Consider the following 22,587-nt stretch of genomic DNA (forward strand, 5'->3'; position numbering starts at 1 on the left):
TCCTAATTTATTATGACCAACAATATTTATTCTAATAAGTTCTATCATTGCAAAATCATTGTTGAAATGCAATTGTTTATGAAGTTTTTATTTACTACTTTGAAAACCGTTTGCCATCTGGGCTTCCGTACATCACATGACTCGCTGTGAATTCCAGTAATCTGATTGGCTGCTGCGGTCGAGGCAGTGTTTTCAACCTGCGGAACAGGGAAGTGACAGCCAGAAGGTTTAAAACTTCCATATATGCTGAGTTTGTTTTCATTTTTTAGCAGTAAAAGCTTCTCGTTAGGACCGTCGTTTAATGCTCTCGTTTCCTCAGTTTTCCTCCACCGCTAAACGGAGGCAGACGGACCTCCATGTTGACTTTGTCTGACTAAAAGCAGCCTTGTTTAGTTGGTAAATAAGAAAATGAGGGTTGAGTGCAGAAGGCAGGCAGCTCACTGGATCATCATCGCGGGGTTCATCGTAAACCTTCCAGCGGCGTCAGCGGCTCAGAAGCCTCACATCGTGTTCGTCCTGGCGGATGACTTCGGCTGGTACGATGTCGGTTATCACAGCTCAGAGATCAGGACGCCCAACCTGGACAAACTGTCGGCCGGAGGAGTCCGTCTGGAGAACTACTACGTCCAGCCGCTGTGCACCCCGTCCAGGAACCAGCTGATGACCGGGAGGTACCAGGTGAGGTCCTGCCGCCTCCAAAGACCTGTGGTTCAGGCCCTGCTGGGTCCCAGAGGTTTACTGGATCAACGGCGTTTCACAGCCCAGAAATCCTTAGATTTTAACCTGATCATTTTAAAGTTATTTCAGGGTCAAATTAATATAAAGTGTGAGACGCTGTACTGTCATCCCTCCATTATTTGCTCAGTCCACATTAATGTCACAGTGAGTGCAGGATCACTAGACCAGTAGTTTGGTGGTGATTTACTACTGCAGTCACATGCACATGCAATATGTGCATGAAAATACTGGTCATTTAATTCAATAATAATTTGAATGAATGACACTTTAAATAGTTCAGGAGATGAGATGCAAGTGTTGGTGAGGGAGGAAGTTCACTCACAGAGTCCTATTATACAATAGCCAAAATAAATGACTAATAGCAATCAGACATAGTTTTAAAAAAACACAGAGAATTCTGTCCATAGCCAGCATTGCTTATCTAACTACAGAACCCTACAATAAAACGGCATATAGTTATGAACACCTAATGTTACCTAGAAGCCAAGACAACATCCTGAAAAGTCTTGTTTTCACCACAAACCAAAATTATTCAGGTTATTGTCATAGAGGATGAGAGAATCAGTAAATATTAACTTTTAAGAAGCTGGAATCAGATAATTTCTATGTTGTCCTCTTAAAGAATACTGAGATCAATTAATTGATTATCAAAATAGTAATTGATTTATTTATTAGATGATAATTTATTGATTTATGGCTGCAGCCCTACTTTGTGGTATGCACAAACATTTACAGTATAGAAAAACAGTGGTACCGGACAAGAATGAAATATAATATAAATGTTCATTCTTTTCATCACTAATCATTTCAATCATTAATTGTTTCACAGTTTTTAACTTTAGTTGGCATTTTCTAGTCCATATCAGAAGAAAATATTACTACTTGTTATTCAGTTAAGAGGAAACTGTTACCTATAGCTGCTTGATGTCAGCTGTGCTTTAGCATAAACTTGACCAGTTCATTCAAATCAAATGAGAATTAAAAAGAACGTTGACCTAAATGTGAACCCAATCACTCTGAGCCTCCACTGCATGATGATAATGATCTCCTGCTGCACATTTACTTCAGAGAATAATTATTTTTGGTTTATGAGAATGTTCCAGGGGAAAGAAACTAATCTGGCCGTTGATGGAAAGAAGAACAAGACAAGAATGTCGCCTGATTTAGGGATGTTCATTTTGAAACTTTTGTTGTGTCATTGTCACCACAAAGGCTGTTGTTGTTTCCTTCTTTAGATGTAACTTTGTTCCATTTTTAACACGAGATGGATTTATTTCCTAACTGTGTTGTTTGCTGTTTAACCGTCAGATCCACACGGGTATGCAGCACCAGATCATCTGGCCCTGTCAGCCGTACTGCGTCCCTCTGGATGAGAAGCTGCTGCCTGAGCTCATGAAGGATGCTGGGTACGCTGCACACATGGTGGGAAAGTGGCACCTGGGCATGTACAAGAAGGACTGCCTGCCCACCCGCCGGGGCTTTGACACGTATTTTGGTTTGTATAGTGTTGAGTAAACATCTCAGAGGTGAAATTTATAAAACTGTAAAGGTTTTATCACAGCTTTAGGTAATCAGAGGAACTTCAGCAAAACGATTAATAAGAATATCTGAATTTATTTAACTTTATATCTAGAAGAATATCTAACAAATAATAGCTTATCATTGGATTAGACCTGTTATTACTTACATAACAGCACTTTTTTAATGCTTTATCTTTGATTGATGATCAGTTCTGTCTTTTTAGAGGTAAATAAATAATTATTTTTTGCTCACAAAAGGAGCTGTGGGATGTTTTCACGCCCAGATGTTCTTCTGGCATCCTCAAGCTGCATAGAAAGCAGGACAGCTTGTGTGTAGCCTGAGAGGCTAATTTCAGGGCAGAGAAAGATCTGACAACTGGTTTTAAACCTTATATACTGAAGGCACACTATAAGAGCTGAAAACAACGATGGATAATCAACTCATAGCTTCCATGATCTGGTTTGTGACATGAAGAGGACACTGTTTACTAAATGAAAGAAGGTGGAAAAAATAAAAAATAAATCTTTGCTAGCCCTTCTTTGCAGCATTTACAATTTGTTTACAACTGTAACAAGTTCCCCATTAACAAAATTCTGTCACACAAATGTCAGTTTTAAAATCACTGATTTCCTACAGTCTATAAAAATGTTAAATATGAATTTGTAAGGTGCTACACATTATAGGTTTTGTAATTAATAGACATGTTTTCAAACGTTTTACTTCTCAACCTGAACTTTGGTTCACATGTGATCAAGAAGAAACAGATAATTTAATGTTTTGGTAAATTCACTGTAAATCAAAAATAAGTGCAATAAATTAATAGTGCTAAAAGACTTTTTGTGTTTAATGTTATATATTTTCATGCAGGTTTTATAAATGCCTGTAAATTTAATAATGCAAATGTTTTCTTTAATTTAAGCCATTAACTGTAAGTCTGTGATGTTTACATGAGAAGTTATTCCTTATTATGTTTTGTCTTTTCTAATTGATTATTCTCTACATTTCATTTTCATTTTGTTAGTTATTAATAGTTGTTTTTTTATTTATTGTTTGTATTTTTAATAGAATGGTTTTATTTTATCCTATTGTTCTGAATTGTTTTATCTGAATTAATTATCCTCAGTAAATGACTTTATTACTATCATTGTTATTATTGTCATTATTATTATTGACAGTACTAAAACAGTGACTAAGATGGAATAAAGCCTCTCACCTTTATTCTGTCAGTTTGCTAGGCTACTTAAAATGATGTGCTCTGCTGTGTTGCCTAGGTTACCTGACAGGCAGTGAGGACTACTACACTCATATCCGCTGTAATGCCATCTCTGGTCTGAACCTGACCCGCTGTGCTTTGGATCTGAGGGATGGTGAAGAGGTCGCCACCGGATACAAAGGAGTCTATTCCACTGAGCTGCTCAGCCAGAGAGCCATCAGCCTCATCCAAAAACACAGTTCCAACAAGGTGACACACACATGCGCATAAATGTAACCTGTGAGAACCCTCAGTGATACCGTTAGATTCTGATGTTGATGTTAATTATTACAACTCAATCGTGTACTTAAACGGTAAACCTGAATGTACCTGAATGGACCGTCAAGGGGTCAACCGGTATAGTTTTTTCAGGGCCAACGCTGATTATTGCTAATCGAAAAGGGCCAATAAAAGATATTTGGAACCGATATACAGTGCATGCAGTGTTTTGACAGCATGTGATAGAAGAGAACCTGTCATTCATAACTAGGACTCTCCATTGATGAAGTGACTGTAACTGAATATGTGAACTAGAAATAGGAGTGATTCATTTAGGAGCTTCTCGACTGAGATTGATCAGTTTGTCTCCTATGACTCCTGTTCTTCTTTATTTTCTTAATCTTTCACTTCTCTGTCACTTTCATTGCAAACTAAGGTCCAGATCTTATAACATTATTAATGATTGTTCTCCAGTCTCTGTTTCAGCTTAATTCGTGGCTGCCTTTTAACTTAACCGCTAGCCGTTAGCATAGCCTTAGCCACTGTGGAGGAGGAGGAGCTGATTTCGTTGTTTGTGGCAACAGATTGTGTTTCTTGTTCACTTTTTCAGCCTCTCCTTGAGTGACATTTGTGAGACCACAGAGTGAGGACAGACAGAGAGAGGAGGTTGCATCAGACCCGAAGTATTGCATTTAATTTATCAATAATTATCCAACAGTTTACTGATAATCTGTAAAACTCCAATTATCGGCCACAACTATCTGACTGCAGGTCGATTCAGACGACAGCAGACTTCATTCCACTTGAACACAACAATAGAAAGCATCATATTTTTCCAAAGATTTCTGTAGAGTTTCTTGGAGCTGTCTCACCACTAGCAGTTCAACAGTCATGAGCAGCGTCTGTCTTACAGGAAACTGACTTTATACTTAATTTTGTCACTTCTACAGTGAAAATATGCTTCAAATGAGTGTGTAGACACCAAAACAAAGCAAACAGTGTTTTTAGTTGCCAAGCATTTTAACTGGTTTGTCTGCCAAGGCGATGTAGGAATAAAATTGCAGGTGTGGAATTTGATTGTTTCTTATGCTGTGAAAACCTTAACATCAGTGTCAAGTTTTGGCAGAAACTCTCATATTTACAGTGATTTGACAGCTGCCTTCGTGGATGTGCAACATCTGTAACAATAAGAATCTAAATTTCTGTCCTTGTACTGTTTTCAGTCTCTACATGCTGTCCTCTGTGTCTTTCAGCCACTCTTCCTCTATGTGGCGCTGCAGGCTGTCCATGCACCCCTGCAGGTGCCAGAGCGCTACGTGGCCCCCTACAGTTTCATCAAAGACCCCCATCGCAGGCTGTACGCCGGCATGGTGTCGGCCATGGATGAGGCGGTGGGCAACATCACCCAGGCTCTGCAGCAGGGAGGACTTTGGGATAACACGGTCCTCGTGTTCTCCACAGGTGTGTTTCTGCACTGAAATGTCGTATAAAGCGCACATATTCTGTAATAGGATTTCTGTCCCAAACAAACAACATTTTCTGCCCCGACTAAGAGCTTAATTCTCACAACCACAAATCTTTTCATTTGAAAGGTCTGTTTTCTTTAAAATAAAAATCACCAAACCTCACCATTTATCAGAGCTAGAAACTGTAAAGACATAGAGAGATAGAGAGAGATTGTGAGATTTTCAACGTTCTGACGGTCTTTGAACTAATCAAAATCAGTTTATTCTACATGTCTCATTTTAAAATTTGTCAAAAATAAGCCACCTGCACTAGATTCAGTAAAAAACAAAAATATCTATGCTCTGCAGTGCAGCTGATAAGCCATGACTGATTCATCAACGACCAACCATGTTTACACAAAGCAGATAGAAGACAAGTATGAAAACAGATTACAGAGACTGAGTGAAAAATTAAACAACTTGAGTAATGACATAAATGCAGCATGGCGCCAAAACTGTATACAGAGGAACTAATTTTTAGCAAATTGTTGGAAGGTGCATTCAGAATGGTGAAATATCTTTATAGTGTTGATGAACAGTGTACTGTCAAAAATGGTCATTTTATAAAGGTTTTAAAAATGTTAATAGCTAAATAATTACTCCGCCAAGAAATGCGGCGGAGTTATGTGACGATTGGTACATTTGTCCGTCTGTTTGTCTGTCTGTTTGCAATATTACTCAAATATGGACAAACGGATTTGGATAAAAAATTTCAGGGAAGGTCAGAAATGACACAAGGACCAAGTGATTAGATTTTAGCAGTGATGTGGCTAGTAGTCTGGATCCGTGGATTTGCTAAAGATTTCTGTATCATTGCGACATAGCAGCAGGGCGTCACTGTAACTATGACAACAAGTGAACACTACGTCAGCTGCCTGCTGACGATCACATGACTGCGATCCTACTACAAATCAACCTCTGCGTACTTATCGGGACTTGCCCATCGGAAATCATGCTACAACTGAGCAGCCTTGGCGGAGTACTGTGTTCTCTGACTGCTTTTCTTGTTCTAGCTTGTAATCACCATTTTTGTCAGTATTTGTAACACCAGTGGCTACTTGGAAACTTGGTACACGTCGTTCCAGTTGTTTGTAGCTCTTTGTAAAATGCTTTTTGCAGTGAAAAATGAGCCCACGGTGACTGAAAATGTGACAGGAGCAAAAACAGAGAAATTGTTTGAGGTTCAAGTGGTTAAAGACCTACAATCCAAGTGTAGATGGCACAAGTGACCTGTTTACTTGCCACGTATAGAGACATATAACTGATGGAGCAAAATTAAGAAAATGTGGCCTCAAAACAAGTCTTACATTATGGCATTCAACTGATATTTTAGGTTGATGACAATCAGGCAGTAGTGTGAGATGAACCCCCTTATCCAAGCCAATATTTTTGCAAATATAAGCTTTTTTTCTTTCAAAACACGCAAAACCACTCTTACTTAAGTCACAGTTGATGTTTTTTTAGGAAGTGACATTTCTAGTCACAATGCAGGTATCGCTTCATCGTAATACTTCTGTCATTTATCTTGAAACCCACAAAGCAACATCATGTTTTACACACTGACCGGATAACCAGATCCCTGGAAACACTTGGAAATTTCCTGCAATTTTATTATTCAATCTTTGCTAGTGTGCCAGTATGGAAAAAAATCAGCCCAGTAATTACATTTTATATCAACAGACTCAAAACCACATTTTCTGGCAGCGTCAAAGCCAGTTTTCCACATGTGAGAGGAGTTCAGGTAGCAGCTTAGTGACAGCTTTATTGAATTAATGCATCACCATGCGAGAATGAGCCACGTGTTTATTTGGTTGTGATTCTCAGTCCAAGAAGTTAGTGAAAATAGCCTCTGTAATTCTGCAGTTGTCCACTAGAGAGCAGTGTTTTGTTATATTTGTTCAAACAGGAGTGTTTATTCAGGGTCATATGGAGATTTACAAGGAGGATGAGGAGAAAGGAGGAAAACTTTGCTTTTCTCATGTCTTCATATAGAGCTCTGGAGGCTCTGTAGACCTTTGATGATTCGATCCACAATCTGACCACGATGAGGTTTAAACCTCCGCATCTAAGCATGTGGCTGCTCACAGGTTTCCACATGTGGAACTTCTAATGATTTGCATCTGAAGTAGGTAACTCCTTTGAGGGTTATTTTTAGGGGGGTTTGTGTTTTAAAGGGTAATTAGAAGGCAGAAACAATGCTGTGGAAGTAAAGTGTGAGCGTTTTTATTCCTGTGGTGGGCTGCTGTAGGTGGCCTCTTTCATTGTTCCAACACACATTTGGCTGGCTCTGATTTGAAAGAGCCATATGCCAGGCAGACACTGACTCTGCTGATCTGACACAGAGGTAAAACTCCAATTACCTCCTCCGTCTGTGTAAATATGATGCAGAGTTTATGTAATCCATAATATGACCATAAGAATTTCATCTTTCCTGCCCAGAAATAGCTCTATCAATGGTTTTATTACTCACATTTCCAGCTTTGCGTTTTTATTTGTCACGGTCAAGCTGTTATCACCGAGTCACATGTGTCACCCTTAACAGAAAAAAAATGGACCCTGAACTTGTTGCACCCTGAGTTTCCTTCATGATGAAATTTTCTGCCTCACCGGGACTTTACTGTAAGCAAATGAGTGAGAAAGCTGCAGGGAAACTTAGGGGGAAGCTGGGAAGGACAGAATTGGCCTGCAGAGAGACAAAGCAGCTTGAAAAGGCATTAAGGAGCAGACGGTCTTTTCCAGAACAGTTCGGGAATCGACACAGACTACTTCCTGGACTTGCATGCTGCTGAAACTGGAGCCCAGGCTGGATGCGATTGGTCAAGTGTGTTTATACTGGACTGACGAGTTGAGATGATGACAGTCCGTCTAACTGCATGTGTGTGCACTTGGGTAATGGTTGGATGTTACACATTTGTTAAATCAATGAGCTTTGCTGTGTTGTTTTAATGACTTATATCACTTGCTTTTAGCCAAACTCGCAGCTCTAGGGATGGTTACGTAGGCTGGCTTGTGGCTCGCTCCACCAGTTTGGTCCAGACTGTTGTTGAGTAGATTGCACGGAATTTCATGATCCCCGGATGATGAATCCTACTGACTTTACTGATCCTCTGCTGTTTCCCCAAGCATCACAACAAGGCCGACAAATAGGGCTTTAAGTGAAATTGATCAGCACTTATTGAAAGGGTTTCCGTGAAATTTCATATGCATTCATGTTCTCGCTGAGGTCAGTTCTCGTCTTAGGTTTAATCCCTTAACTTTTTGCACCTCAAGTAGTTTCTGTGTATTTTTTGCTCTTTTTTTTTTTCACTGCAGTTTAGCCTCGTTTAGCTGCATGTTCCAGGAATTTTTGCCACCGTTGAGTCAGTCTTCACTACTTGGTTACATTGAGGAGCACAGAATTTTTTGTTTTTTACCGAATCTGACTGATGCAAATTGATTATATTAAAGGAATTTGTCAACGAGAATACTGTGGCCAATGAAATATCGCAATTTTAAGCTTAGATGTGACTCTTTTTCCCATCTGAGTGGCATTTCAAAGATGAGTAATTCAAATACCATCAGAAAGTTGAACATTTGACAGTTCTTTCCTTCTTTTTTTGCCAGTAAATGGTGGAATTTTGGCAATTTTGCAAAAAATAAAAGATAACATGCCTTTCAAACCCACTTAGGTGTTCTGGGGTTCAGTGGGTTAGAATGAAAATTCTGTTTTATTTCCACCTGTCGTATTTCCAATTAATGTGACTATTATATGTCTGTGCTCATGTTGCACTCTCCAGCTCTGTAGAGATTCAGGGAAACACGTCACACAAAATGGCATCTGCAGAGATGACTAGCACAAGTTCCCTGCAACTTTCTGAATAGCTTTTACATTAATCATTTTAAATAACAATTTTTAGTTCTGACAAAACAAATTCAAAATTATCCACAGCCTCACAAAAGCAAAGAAACCGATGTGGGTGGATCAATAATGGGAAATAAATAAAAATTTATGAACTTTCCATCATGTGGAAATTTCAATTTCACTTCTTTTTTGAAACAGGTGAAGTCAAATCACCGTTTTGTATATTGCCCATTTATAACAACAGCTGTTTAACCCAAGTGCTCTCCAGTAGAGAAATAAAATTGGTGTTACAAATTTACCTCACAAGTTTGAGGTTATGACCCTACAGTATTTTTATTATGTAAATTTACTCAGGTAATTTGAACATGATATAAAAGTGGAGTATAACAATGTATCGGGAAAGTAAAAGGGGCCCTAAGATAGCGCCTTGAGGGATTCCACAGTCTTATGTGTGAACACTTTTTTGCTGTAATTCCCATTAAATCAGTCTTAATCATGATCTTAGTTTGTCCAGAGCTTCATTTTATGACCAAATACCTGCAAAATGAATCACATTCCCATTAGTTTCAGCTGCACTTTGTTTATAACACTAATTAATGGATGTTAGCACGGCAACATGTCGAACTCAGATGGTAAGCAAACACCACTGTACCTAAGTACAACCTCACAGACCTCATCTATGATCTCAGTATCCAACATCTGACTCTGAACAAAAACCTTTCCTCACACCAACCTCAGGGGAAACATTATTCTTCACTTGTTATCCAGCAGAAGTTTGCATCTTCATATTTATTTTCTTGATCTCTCAGATATCTACTTTCGGCCTGGAAAGATAAAATGTTTGCCTGGTTTAAGATCAACATTTAGAAGTTAAGTTTCCACAGAGTAGCAGAGTGACGCTGGAACTGGAACCTACATGAAATCCACAGCCGGTGGAAATTTAAAATGTTGGTTCAGCTTTCAGAACATTACACACAGACCTCCCAGTCATCTTTAGGCCTTTATCTTTCTACTTACTGATGTTAAATTCTCTGCTTTTTCATTACACTTCATCCTTGTGACTGTTGACAGACAACGGCGGTCAGACACTATCTGGTGGCAGCAACTGGCCGCTGCGGGGGAGGAAATGGTCACTGTGGGAAGGAGGGGTCCGGGGAGTGGGATTTGTCGCCAGCCCGCTACTGAAACAACCCGGGACCATCAACCATGAGCTCATCCACATCTCTGACTGGCTGCCCACACTCGTTGGCCTGGCAGGAGGCAGCACCAACACCACGAAGCCGCTGGATGGATTCAATGTGTGGAACACAGTCAGGTGAGCTGTTAGTACGCTGAGAAGCTTCACTCGTCTGGGACTTGGGCTCCCGGGTGACAGTGTTTCTTGGGTGGCAGATCGCCTGAGGCCTGAATTTGCAGTGAGAGTGATACCAGCTCTTGAGTTTGACAGCCTGCCCTCTCTTTATGCCTCTTTCTGATCCTTCCTCCATGCTCTCTCACTCCAGCTACTTCTGTCTTTTTCTTGTAGGAGCCCCTGCTCCTTCAATAAGCCCTTTGTTACTGTGGCAATGGGAGCTCAAAGAGAAGGAAATTCCATCAGTCATTCTCACACAAATCTGTAGTCCTTCCATCCCTCCGTTTTTTTCCCCCTGTGAACCAAGATAGCCTGCTATTAGATCAGCTAATTAGTTTTCTGCAAATTCTTTTATGTGGCAACATACCTGAGAGGTTGTAATTCTTTTAACCCTAATATATTGAATTACACGTGTAGCTGAACTTCTGTGTTTTGGAGAAGCTGTTAGTGAATTGATAAGTCACATGAGGCTGTTGGCAGACCACAGATGTACTTTCCATGTGAGTTCAGGTCATCACACAGGCTGTCACCGCGTCCTGTTTGACTGACATATTATATTTGTAAACTAAATGTGGACACAGTGAAGGAGGTGAAATTGAGGGCTGCAGCAGAGCCCCAGCAGAAAATCGAGGCTTAGCCAGGACCGCAAACTACTACTCACAGCCTCCACTTGACTCGATTGGCTGATGCATGTCAGCTGACCGCTGGCTGCTGGCATTGCCGTGTGAGCTGCACAACAACACAGGGCACAAACTGCTGTTTGTTTTTGCTGCTTTACAGTTTCACTCTGTTGTAATTGGCTCTCCTGTAAAAAAAACACAGCGGCCTGACAGCTCGGCCGGGGGAATAAAAACCAAACGAAGGCCCAGAACAGTAGGCAGGCAGTGGAGAGTGAGAGTTATTTTAGTTGTGTTATCAGACACTGTGGTCAGTGAGAGCAGTGCGTTTTCTCTGTGGTGGACTGCGGTCAGAGCATATGACTGCGTGGTGAACAACAGCCAGCTGGTTCAGATTTACAGATCCCAGTGGGCTTCACAGTGCATGAGTCAGACGTGGTGTGTGTGTGTGTATGTGTGTGTTGGTTGTGTATCCATATGTTTAAGGGTAACACTGCTTTTATCTTACAGCAAAGGGCTTGCCTCACCCAGGCTGGAGCTGCTGCACAACATTGACCCTCTGTATAATGACATCGCTCCATGTAAGTTTACAGCTTTTGCACTTTGACCAAAAAGCTCACACTATTTTATTATTGTAAAACATGCAGATTATTTTCTCAGTTAATCTGTTCACCCTCTGAACCCTAAAACTGGCTAGTAGGTTTGAGAGACATGTTAAAAAAAGTTGCCAAAATAGCTCTATTTTTCTGAGCAAGAAACCACAAAAACAGAAACAATCAGTGGAGCTTCAACTTTCCAACAGTCCATGAACTATTTATAATGACAAATAAAGCTATCTATCTATCTATCTATCTATCTATCTATCTATCTATCTATCTATCTATCTATCTATCTATCTATCTATCTATCTATCTATCTATCTATCTATCTACTTGTTGATATGCTGTTCTGTGAGAAAACACCAAATCTAAGCTTAAAATTCATTTTAAAAATCACTCAAATTTACATTTCTCATTTAAAAAATTGCCAAAAAATAAATTATTTGCAGTAACCAGATTCTGTAAAAACTAAAAAATCTGCACTCTTTGACACAACTGTGAAGCCATTAGTCAGTTAATGACACAAATTCTTTTTTGATGAACTGCAGTCTGTTTTTACACAGAGCAGAAAGGAAACATGTATGGAAACAAATTACAAAGATAATTGTTTATTAAATATCTATAATATCTAGAGTCACCGTCCCCCCCCCCCAGTATACAAAAAACCTGCAGACACTTGGGAAAATGTTGTACATGTTAAATCCAGTTTCTTTTCAAATTTTGTGAAACAATCAAGCAAAAAATAAACAACTTTTGATGTCTTTTTTTTATGATTTATGACATTGTGAGGCATTTCTGAGTTCTCTCTGCCTCTAGCTGTGGTTGTGTTGTTTCCATAGAGGTGAAAGCGTTGATATTGAAGTGAAAAATGAGGCCACAGTGATTGAAAATGACACCCAGACACTGCTTGGGGTTCAGAGGATTAAAATTTTGCATATTTCCTGTTTACCATGATATTTGTTAACTTTTTTTGTAAACTATAAAAAGCTTTGCTGGGCAAAATCAACAGTTTGTTTCAGTATTGTGTCTGCAAGAATCATCAGGGTTGTGAATAATCTGATCAAAAACTATTGATTATATTAGGCAAACAAGATGTGGCTGAACAACTAAATTGATACTGGAAAATATGACACTGCAAATATGGCAAAATAGCCATTCTACTTCATGTATAATGTGCAAAGTGGATTTTTGAAAGTAATTCTGCTTGACACATGCACTCAAAAGTAATCATTACATGAATGGTAATTTAGGTACCTGTGAGGATTAATTGTGATACTGATTAAAGTGATCATCCAAGTCCTATTGTAAATCTGTCTGCTCATCCAGAGCAGGTCACGTGTGACTGGAACGTGTCTCAGCTGACAGTAGGTGAAAGGTTGGATGAAAACCACTGGACAGGTCATCAGTTTATCACTGACTGCAGGCAGTTTACTCTAAGTCACTAATTAACCTAACGTGCATGTTTCTGAACAGTGCGAGAAAGTCTGCACAGATCAGTTTAATCTCTCTGAGCCATTATTCATCTGTCAGCAATGGCAATAATTTGATAAATCCTGATGATGGAAACCTCATGTTACCTCTCCTCCTCCTCCTCCTCCTCTGTGTGGGATCTGTGGTCATTTATTTCTGCTGTTGTAATTCATCGTTTTCTCTGTTCCCAGCATGGCCACAAATATCAAAGGCTCATTCTTTGAGCTCGTATTCACCAACACGAGACAGCATGAATGCAATTGACCCAAGTCGAAACAGACTGGGGCCTATGACTAGCATGTTACATAACATTTGACATTAACTCATTAGGCTATTTGAAACCCACGCTACGTTTGTTATGGCATTCAAAATCTGTTTAAGTGGATTATGATTGTGTTTGTGTGAGTTCTCACAGGGTTGCCTTATTATCAGTGGATGTCCAATTTTGGTTTGTGAGGTTGTTTACTAAAATGTATAAACACTTGCATGTGAATTTAATTTTATTTTCAGCTTAACGTGAGTCACTGATGATGATTAAATTTCAAAGTTAACTGAATCTAAAGTATTTTATCAATCAGCTTTATTTTTCTTCCATTTTAACACCTCATAAAGTGAATGCTGATAACTAGCTGAAAATGTAATCAGTCATTGTTGAAGCTGTAATCAGTCAGCAGTGTTGAAATCTGAGATAGTTTCTGTTCGAGGGAAGGGTGGGTGTGCGTCATTTGACCTCCGTGATTGCAGGGAGGTTTCCAGGAAACGGGTCATGTGACTGCATGTTTTTTCACTGTGAAACACAGTGGAGTGGATCCGCTCTTCTCTAAACCACTTAATATTTAGTGGACCAGACCACTTCCACCTCTGAGGAGGTAACGGGGGCTACTATTTCTGACTTTGGGGAGGATTCTACACCTTAGTTATACATTCAAAAATAGCAGAGGTATAGGAGGGGTACATTTTCTCTGTACTGAAATGTCTCACAGATGTACCACAGTGGGCACAAAATGGGTTGGCATGAGAACAGATGTGACCCTTTTGATCCACCATGAAGAAATAATAGTTTGTAATACAGTAGTCTTCTTCTCAGAGTTGTGTAATTATTCCACCAAGGAACGCGGCGAAGTTATGTGACGATCGGCGTACGTTTGTCTGTCCGTCTGTTATTCCCTCTGTGCACAGCATTACTCAAAAACGGACTAACAGATTTGGATGAAATTTTCATAGAAGCTCAGAAATGACACAAGGACCAAGTGATTAGATTTTGGCAGTGAAGCGGCTTATAGTCTGGATCTACAGATTTGTTAAAGATTTCTGTATCATTGCAAGATAGCAGCACGGCGTCACTGTAACTATGACAGCGAGTGAATGTGGCATCAGCTGCCTGCTGACAATTACATGATTGCGATCCTACTACAATTGGACTGTTGCGGACTTATCGGGACTTATCCATCCGACATTATACAAGTAACAATTGATTAAATTGTGGGGATGTTTCCGAGTCCAATCAATTCCCGCCACCTGCTACATATTTAGGTCACGCAATTTGGTATCCGTACATAACATACACATGCATAACACACGCCTGTGTTCAGCGCTACGTCATTTTGTTTGTGGATACATCTGTATTAAGTGACCACATTCTATAGTGCTGTGATTTCTGATCATCAGTTACTAATAAACAAATGCTGCAATTAAAAAAAAAAAAAAAAAACATGGTGCATTTCTGACAATGCCATATTGTGCAATGAGCAGCCTTGGTGGAGTATTGCGCTCCCTGAGTGCTTTTCTTGTTTTGGTAATTCATTGCAAAAGTGCTTTAAAAAAATTTGTCCAGATCACACTTCTGAGTCCATGTTCAACAGTCATTCCACGTTAACCTGTCAGGTGCAGTGTGGTTAGAATTTTAATTTAATCTGAATTTCAAACCATATAAAAACACACTTGCTACATTTTACAGAGATCTGGGCTCAGTTTCACCTTCAACAGCTGCTAGTGTTCACTGGTGGGAAGCTGGCGAGGGATCATATTCTCGTCACCGCACTTGTGACTGTCTAGTTGGTGGGTGTGATCTGGTGAAGACAGGATTAGCATCCTCGCCGCATGGACATAAATTTTGGGTTGTATGGGAATGTCCGTGGAAGGGTCCACACAAACTGTTGCGTACTTGGGGACATGACTGAATTTACATCGCATAGACCATGGTGGACTCTGGCCTGACTGGGAACAAGGGATGGAAACAATGGAACATGCGAATTTTGCAGTCTGACCATGTACAAAGGTTGAAGCCGCCCTTAAACATCCCACAAGATCCAAAAACTGCCTAATACAAAACTATTAAATGTACAAATGTGGTGGTTACAGACATATTTGTAAGAAATAATAAGACTAATTGTGCTGGGCTTTCAAACAAATGCACAATTTGTCCACAACCAAATTCAGATTTATTATACACACAGATTCAGCTTACTATGTGCACATGCCAGAGGACCATACTGACAATTCAGCAACACCTTCCTTTTATACAACCTTCAATGATAAAGCAGCAGAGTGAGTAAACAACCTCTAAGGCATCATAGGTTGATTGATTTGGCCATTTATGGAAACCAGAGCAGACTGTAAATCTGACACTCACTGCATTTTCTTATAATTGTCAAGTGAAGGTGGATTGAGGCTGTACAGTGGCTTGGTGGTTAGCAATGTTGCCTTGCAGCTAGAAGATCCCTGGTTTGCATCCCGGCCTGGGCCTGGCATGTTTCTGCATGGAGTTTGCGTTTTCTCCGTGTGCTTGTGTGAGTTTTCTCCAGGTACTACGGCTTATTCCCACAGTCCAAAAACATGGTGAGGTTAATTGGTGGTTAATAAGTCAAGTCTCACAATTAAAAAACAACCAAGGTTGACCAAAGTGCTTTACATAATCTGTGAGGAAATATACAGAGTAAGATGAACAATGCCATAGATCAATGTATCAGCGCTCAACTATAATTGAAAGCCAGAGAGTACATATGTGTCTTCAGTAGGGGCTTGAAGGTATCAAGAGATAGTGTGGTTCTGATTTGAACAGGTAAGCGATTCCGCAGACTGGGTGCAGCCACAGAAAAGGCTCGCTCGCCTCTGTTTCTGAGTCTGGATCTTGGAACCTTAAGGACCATCTGCTTGGCCGACCTCAACAATGAAACTGGAGCATGAACATGTAAAACTCAGATAAATAAGAAGGTGCCAACCTATTTAACACCTTAAAAACAAGCAATAAATTCTTAAAAGCAATTCTGAAGCAGACAGGAAGCCACTGGAGTGATGTGCTCCTGTATCTTTGTCCCTGTTAGAAGTCGGGCAGCAGCATTTTGTATCAGCTGGATAGACTTCAGCCCCCCGCCACCCTAATGAGGAGTAAGTGGTGTGTAGATCCTGGATAGATGTGAATCACCGTTTTTAATGCATTCTCGGAAAATACACATAAAAATACACAATAGAAGCATGGCTACTGACCATAGACTGTATATAAAGACTCTTTATATACAGTCTATGATACTGATATTAGTATTCATTTGGAGTCTTTGTGCCTTGACATTGCATTTTAGTCATATTTTTTTTCTTTTTAGCCTTATTTGGTCTCCAGCAAAAATCTAACTCTTTTACTTCCAAATCCTCCAATGGGTTCACAGGCTAAGTCTTCATTTGTCCTGTTTGGTGCTGAGCAGGGAGTGTGTGTTGGGTTTATCAGAGCTTTTGGGTTAAACAGACCAAAACAGCATATTTGGAGGCCTTAAACCAACATAAAAAGCCGAAAGACAGTAAAATGCTCCACAGAGCTGACAGGAAAGAAATAGGACAAAAATATCGATAGAAAGCTTTAAGTGAGTTAAAATCTCTCTTCTGCAAAGAGAAAACATCCAAATAGTTTAAAGGAAGAAGTCTCTGGAAAGTTCAGTCACTGATTTACAGTGTTTTTGAGATGGAACTGTTTATACAGCTTAAACCAGTGGTGCTCAAATTTTCCTTGAAGTTTACTGATGGTCATTACCATTTAAATCATTAGGATGATAAGAGGACCCAGCGAGGAACAACATCGCTGCTTTACAAGCCTTCACCCTCATGTTTTATGTTTGGATCTTTATTGTCGGCCACCGCAGTGACAACCAGCCTCCCTGAGTGCATTCCAGGCTGAGATTCCTCTCCCCTTTCTTCTTTCCTGTTAACCCAGTCTCTTTTTGAGACCTCGCTCTCCACGTTCCTTTGCCTTTTCTCTCACTCTCTCTCTTCATGCTTCTTTGGCTTTCTCTATTTAGCTCATGAAAAGGCTTTTCTTTCTTTCTTTCTTTTTTTTTTTAACATACTTTTGTCCTTTCAAGTCGCTTTTCAAAATTCTTCGCTGTCGCTGTGTGAAGCTGAGGGATCCCGATTAAATGGGTCACAGAGGGGTCCCTGAACTTCTCGCTTGTTGAGAGGGAGAGAGAAATCCTGGACTTGGCCCAGGCTTTAAATCAGCCCCAAATTTCCCCTCCATACTCCTCGGCTCTCCTTCTAGCAATTTCTCTGCTCTCTCAGGGTCTCTTCCCACCGATCCTCCCCTTCCCTCCTTTTTCTTAAACCCGTCATCCTGCTGTGGCTCCAGATGAGCTCGGCCTGCTTTGAGGTGCTCCCGTCCTGCACTCATGTAAAGAATGAATGTAAGAAATGAACATGTGTACACAGTGTGCGTCTTTTGGGGTTTGAGGCCCCTTTCCTTCAAGCAGTGAGAGTGGAAGAAGAGCAAGAGAACCGCAAAATAAATCTAACCACGATGTTCGCTAAGCTCAAATCATTTATCATCACTGTTCACACCTGACTCCGTACTTGATTCTCATTCAGCGACGCAGCTCTAGAAGTCTGTTGTTTACCCAAACAAACTGAGCAACCAAGTTTAATGCATGTGAGAGCAATTAAGATACTCACATGTCCTTTGCGCAACCATCACTGAAGAATTCAATGTCAAAGCTTTTATCATGTGGTTGCAAAAACGCTGAGATCGGAAATGTTTTAATTCTCCAGTCATGTCGCTGTGGTGGAATCGACTCTATTAAAATGAGCTCCGATGGGAACGTGGGGCTTTGTGTGGGCGTGGATTTGTCTTTACGCAAAGAATGTGAAGAAATACTTGTTTTTGACAGCCTTAGGAGGCCGGAATTACTTGCAAATCTGTCTAATCAGGACCACATTGTCGGGGTCAACCACGGCATGAACCTGAGAATACTCCCAAGGCCAGATACCCTCTTTTTTTTTTTTTTTTTTGAAAATGTAGACGTGTGGTGCTTTTGGGAGACATTTTCCATAAGCGCAGAAATAACTCATGCTAGGAGGCTATATCAGTTTCTGGACATCATCAGAACAAGGATAGATGATCTACTTTTCCCTTTTGAAACTGATAAAATTATGCCAAATGGTAACTGTGACTTTGCTTATTATCTGCCCAACTGCACTAATGGCAAATTATTCATTGTGCTTGGCAGACATGGAAGACTGATGCAGACTCGACCACATTACCACCATATTTGTCAAGTTCTTCCACCCCAAAGTTCCACGTGTTTGCAGAAATTTATACATAAAACAATCCCTGTTCTCAAACAGAAGGATAGATTTTAATGTATTTTTTTAAACCGCTCAATTTCTGTTGTTTCACTGCTGATTTTACAAAAAGACAGACTTTCTTATTGGTGTGTTTATTTTCACGCCTTCGCTGTGATTTCCAGCTATGCAGTAAAAGCTGGTGCCAGTCTACGTTCTTGTATGGTTTACACAGACATCCACAGAGGGCGCTTTGTGTCCATTGGCACTCTAATATCATCTTAATCAGCGATTTCTAAAGTTTTTTCTTGAAGGTGGATGACCTCCATGATCAGCTCTGTCCTCTGTTCTCCGCAGGTCCTGGCAGGCAGCGTCGGTTAACTTTGGCTCAGGCGGTCGGTGGAGACTCCTGGGTAAACTCCAGCTTCAATGTGTCCTTTCACGCAGCCATTCGATCCTCAAACTGGAAGCTGCTGACTGGCTACCCGGGTCGGTGTCTTCTGTCACCTGTAATCGCATGTTTAGTCTAAGTGGGAAGTGGAAAATCAAACATATGTACACACAGGCACACATTCACTTCTTATCTCTGCTAACCTCTGGTGGAATTTACGTCCATTATTTCAGTAAAAGTACTACTATAACAATGCAAAAATACTTCATTACAGGTAAAAATCCAGAATTACTGAGTAACTGGACTATCAGCAAGTGTTGTAATATGCTTTAAATATGAAAAGCAAAATGTGATATGTTGTTATATAGGGCAGTTTATCATGTGCGTGGAGCATTTTAGTATTTCAGATGGTTAAGAAGGAGCTAGTTTTAAATACACAATATACACAGTTCTGGTAGTTTAGATTGTGTCTGCATTAAGGAGTTTCTCCAGCTGTTGATTTAACCCCTAAAAACTCATCTCTGTGTATCAAATTGACACACTTAGGAGTTTTCCCCACAAAAATCTTCCCTAATGTGCAGATCTATGAAGTCTTCCCCTATTTCTCCACCTACCCTTCTATCACTCGCTGCAGCTCTAACACAGCAGCTCTCCTTTAACTCCTCTCAAACACTGAAAACTACCCTGCAACTTGATCGGATCGTTTTCCTTCCGTTTGTTATGTATAAAATCTGGAAGTCTGAATCTGTGTTTTTATCATTGGTACAATGCAGATTGAAGGTGGAAAAGCTTAGTTGTGACATTGACTGCTTAGTCCACTCTTCAAGCAACATAATAAACACCATATGGACGTTTTGAAAAGGTAGAAACGAACAAAAAAACTTGATGTTCACTGGATTTGCCGAGCATCCACACCAGGCAGTTCAGCTTGTTTTTGCAAATATCTCCGTCCATCTTAAAATACCAAAAGGTTGTGGATGTGTGAAAGTAAAACTGGACTCAAAGACGATCATTTACATAAACACTGATCGCTTCACTTGTGCCAAACATTTTCTACCCTCCAGGTTTTCTTCCCTGTTGTGCAGCCTCGGCATCAGTGTTTCAGCCGCTGGCCGTTCTCACTGCTTACAGCTCGGCTCATAGACTTTACAGTGTGATGACAAATAAAACTCACTTTTCTACACTATGGGGAGGTTTTATGAATATAAACCAGCCTTGTTTACAGTTGGGGGTGTCCTGTATAATAGTTTTACAGACAGCTGCTGTGTCTGTTAATAGATCCATGGGCCATACCAAAAGAAGTCTCTGCAGCAGCTTCTTGCCTGTTTGCCTTTGAACAAATTAGCCATGTTTCCAGAGCATATTTTTATGCACATACAAAAAAAATGCACATATATATTTTATGGTCGCTTAGGGAGGTTTTTTACTTCTTCTGAAAAATCAGCTTTCACTGATTTGCTCAGTTTTTGATCCCTTTATTCTCAGTAGAGGGTCAAAATGGAAGGAAATAAAAGCATTTAGAATCTGTGTTGGCTTGGTCTGAGTCAAGTGGTTTCCAAAAGGTGCAACCTCCTCCGAAGGGTCAACAGATAAATCTGAGGCGTTGTCAGATGACTAATGTGCTACAAGGGAGGGGAACTAAATTATCTTACATAAATCTCTATTCATATGTTTTGCTTTTCTAAATTTGCATAGTTTTTTTTTCATGAAATATCGGAGAGCTTCACCTCTTTGTGCCTTTAAATGAAACCATCTGAGAAGTTTGTAGTGCAGCGAAAACCACTCGTTTTGGTGAAACTGTCAACAGTTAATAGACATTTAAACCTAACAAGAAGATTCAATCACTTTTGCGAGCCACTGATTTAATGTTTACAAAGAAAATCTGCTTTATTGTTATTGTGTTTGTAGATGTAAGGTGTTATCTGAATAGTAACATTAGCTTTTAGATAGATGTTCGGGATAAAAAGTACATTACTTCCCTCTGTCATATAGTGGCATAACAAAAAATGAAAATATTCATGTACAGTAGCAGTACCTTAAACCTGTACTTCCAGTAAGTCCATCACTTGAGTAAATGTACCTGCTTGTAATCCTCTTCATCTCTTCCCTCCAGGTTGTGATGTTTGGTTCCCCCGACCTGACCACAACAGCTCTGAGTCAAGCTCCTCTCAGGTGGATCCGCTGAAGCCCGTGATGCTGTTCGACATCGAAAAAGATCCAGAGGAGAGAAATGAAGTATCGGCTCAGTTCCCTGCAGTAGTCGAGCATCTCCTCACTAGACTCCAACAATACCAGAAAAGTGCTTTGCCCATAAACTTCCCGGATGAGGACCCCAGATGTGACCCGGGCCCCAGCGGAGCCTGGGGGCCCTGGGCTTAGATGGTGATGACAGTGATGGACAATATGAAGACAATAGCTCTTTGTTTACTGAGGTTCACAACAGCAGGAATTGTATTCTGTGGAGAAAAGTGACATTTTAGAAACAAATAATTTTAGTCTTTGGTGATTAGGATTAATTATTTCATTCAGAGTCTCAGTGAGACCTATCATCCCATAATTGATTGACATTTGCCATTATTATTGATTTCTGTCTCCCAGGCTTATAATGCTTTTAAATCTGTTAGCTGCACATGTTGCTGATTTGTAAGACTGTCTCCCTGCTGTTTCAGGTATTTGCACTTCATTTATCTGCTGTTGAGAAGCCGCAGGCCTCTTGTACGCGTTGCACACACAGAAATAACAGGCCGTGTTTAACCTGAGACAAGTAGTTCACTGAACGAACTGTGCTGTTCTGTTGAAGGTTTAGAAATATATATTTTCACAGATTGTACAGTATGTGCCAGAGAGAAAGAGAAGATGCTCATGATGTTGATTTTAGCCAGATTTTTACATTTAAAGCAGCAATAATTGATAGTTTTATATTGACAAAAAATAAAGTGATTTCCACTACCGGTCAAAAGTTTTAGAACAGCCCAGTTTTTCCATTTTTTTAAATTGGAAATTATGCATGTTAATGTTTCATTGTACTCTGAAATGAAAGCATAGAACAAATGAAGTTTGGAAAAAAGTCTATTTAGAAACCAAAATGTATTCTAAACTTTGGACTGATCAAAGTAGCCACTTTTGGCAGTAGTAACAGCAGAACACACTTGTAGCATTCTTTCCACAATGGAAATCAAATATTCTTCAGAAAATTCTTCCCAACTCTGCTGCAGAAGTTCCCATAAATGTGTGACACTTATAGATTACTTTGTTTTCACTCTTCTGTCCAGTTCATCCAAACCAGCTCCATGGGGTTTAAATCTGGAGACTGTGCTGCCACTCCATGTTTTCAAGCTCATCATCTGGTTCTTTTTTCCTAAGGTAGTTCTGGCTTAGCTTGGACTTATGTTTTGGGTCTTTATCTTGCTGTAGGATGAACTCCTGACCAACTAGGAACATACCAGAGGGTACTGCATGGTGCTGCAGAATGCTGTGGTAGCCGTTTAGGTTCAGGGTTCCTCTCACTCTGTACAAGTCACCGACCCTGGATCCAGAAAAAC

At 40.1% G+C, this 22,587-nt stretch overlaps 1 protein-coding gene across 1 annotated transcript; it reads left to right on the forward strand.

Moving 5' to 3' along the window:
- Window positions 1-185: 185 nt before the first annotated feature.
- On the forward strand, window positions 186-22,013 carry arsb (arylsulfatase B). The gene is made up of 8 exons (XM_023273060.3): window positions 186-678; window positions 2,047-2,233; window positions 3,531-3,721; window positions 4,984-5,191; window positions 10,148-10,391; window positions 11,555-11,625; window positions 19,012-19,143; window positions 21,159-22,013. The coding sequence occupies exons 1-8, from the start codon at window positions 409-411 to the stop codon at window positions 21,422-21,424; spliced, it is 1,569 nt and encodes a 522-aa protein (XP_023128828.1). The 5' UTR covers window positions 186-408; the 3' UTR covers window positions 21,425-22,013.
- The last annotated feature ends 574 nt before the right edge of the window (window positions 22,014-22,587 follow it).

Source organism: Amphiprion ocellaris, chromosome 17 (assembly GCF_022539595.1).
Source record: "Amphiprion ocellaris isolate individual 3 ecotype Okinawa chromosome 17, ASM2253959v1, whole genome shotgun sequence".
Classification (NCBI taxonomy): domain Eukaryota; kingdom Metazoa; phylum Chordata; class Actinopteri; family Pomacentridae; genus Amphiprion; species Amphiprion ocellaris.

Coding starts and splice junctions, on each gene's coding strand:
- arsb (XM_023273060.3), top strand. CDS start 409: ATGAGGGTTGAGTGCAGAAGGCAGGCAGCTCACTGGATCATCATCGCG. Junction 3,722..4,983: donor AAAAACACAGTTCCAACAAG/GTGACACACACA, acceptor TGTGTCTTTCAG/CCACTCTTCCTCTATGTGGC. Junction 19,144..21,158: donor GCTGCTGACTGGCTACCCGG/GTCGGTGTCTTC, acceptor TCTTCCCTCCAG/GTTGTGATGTTTGGTTCCCC.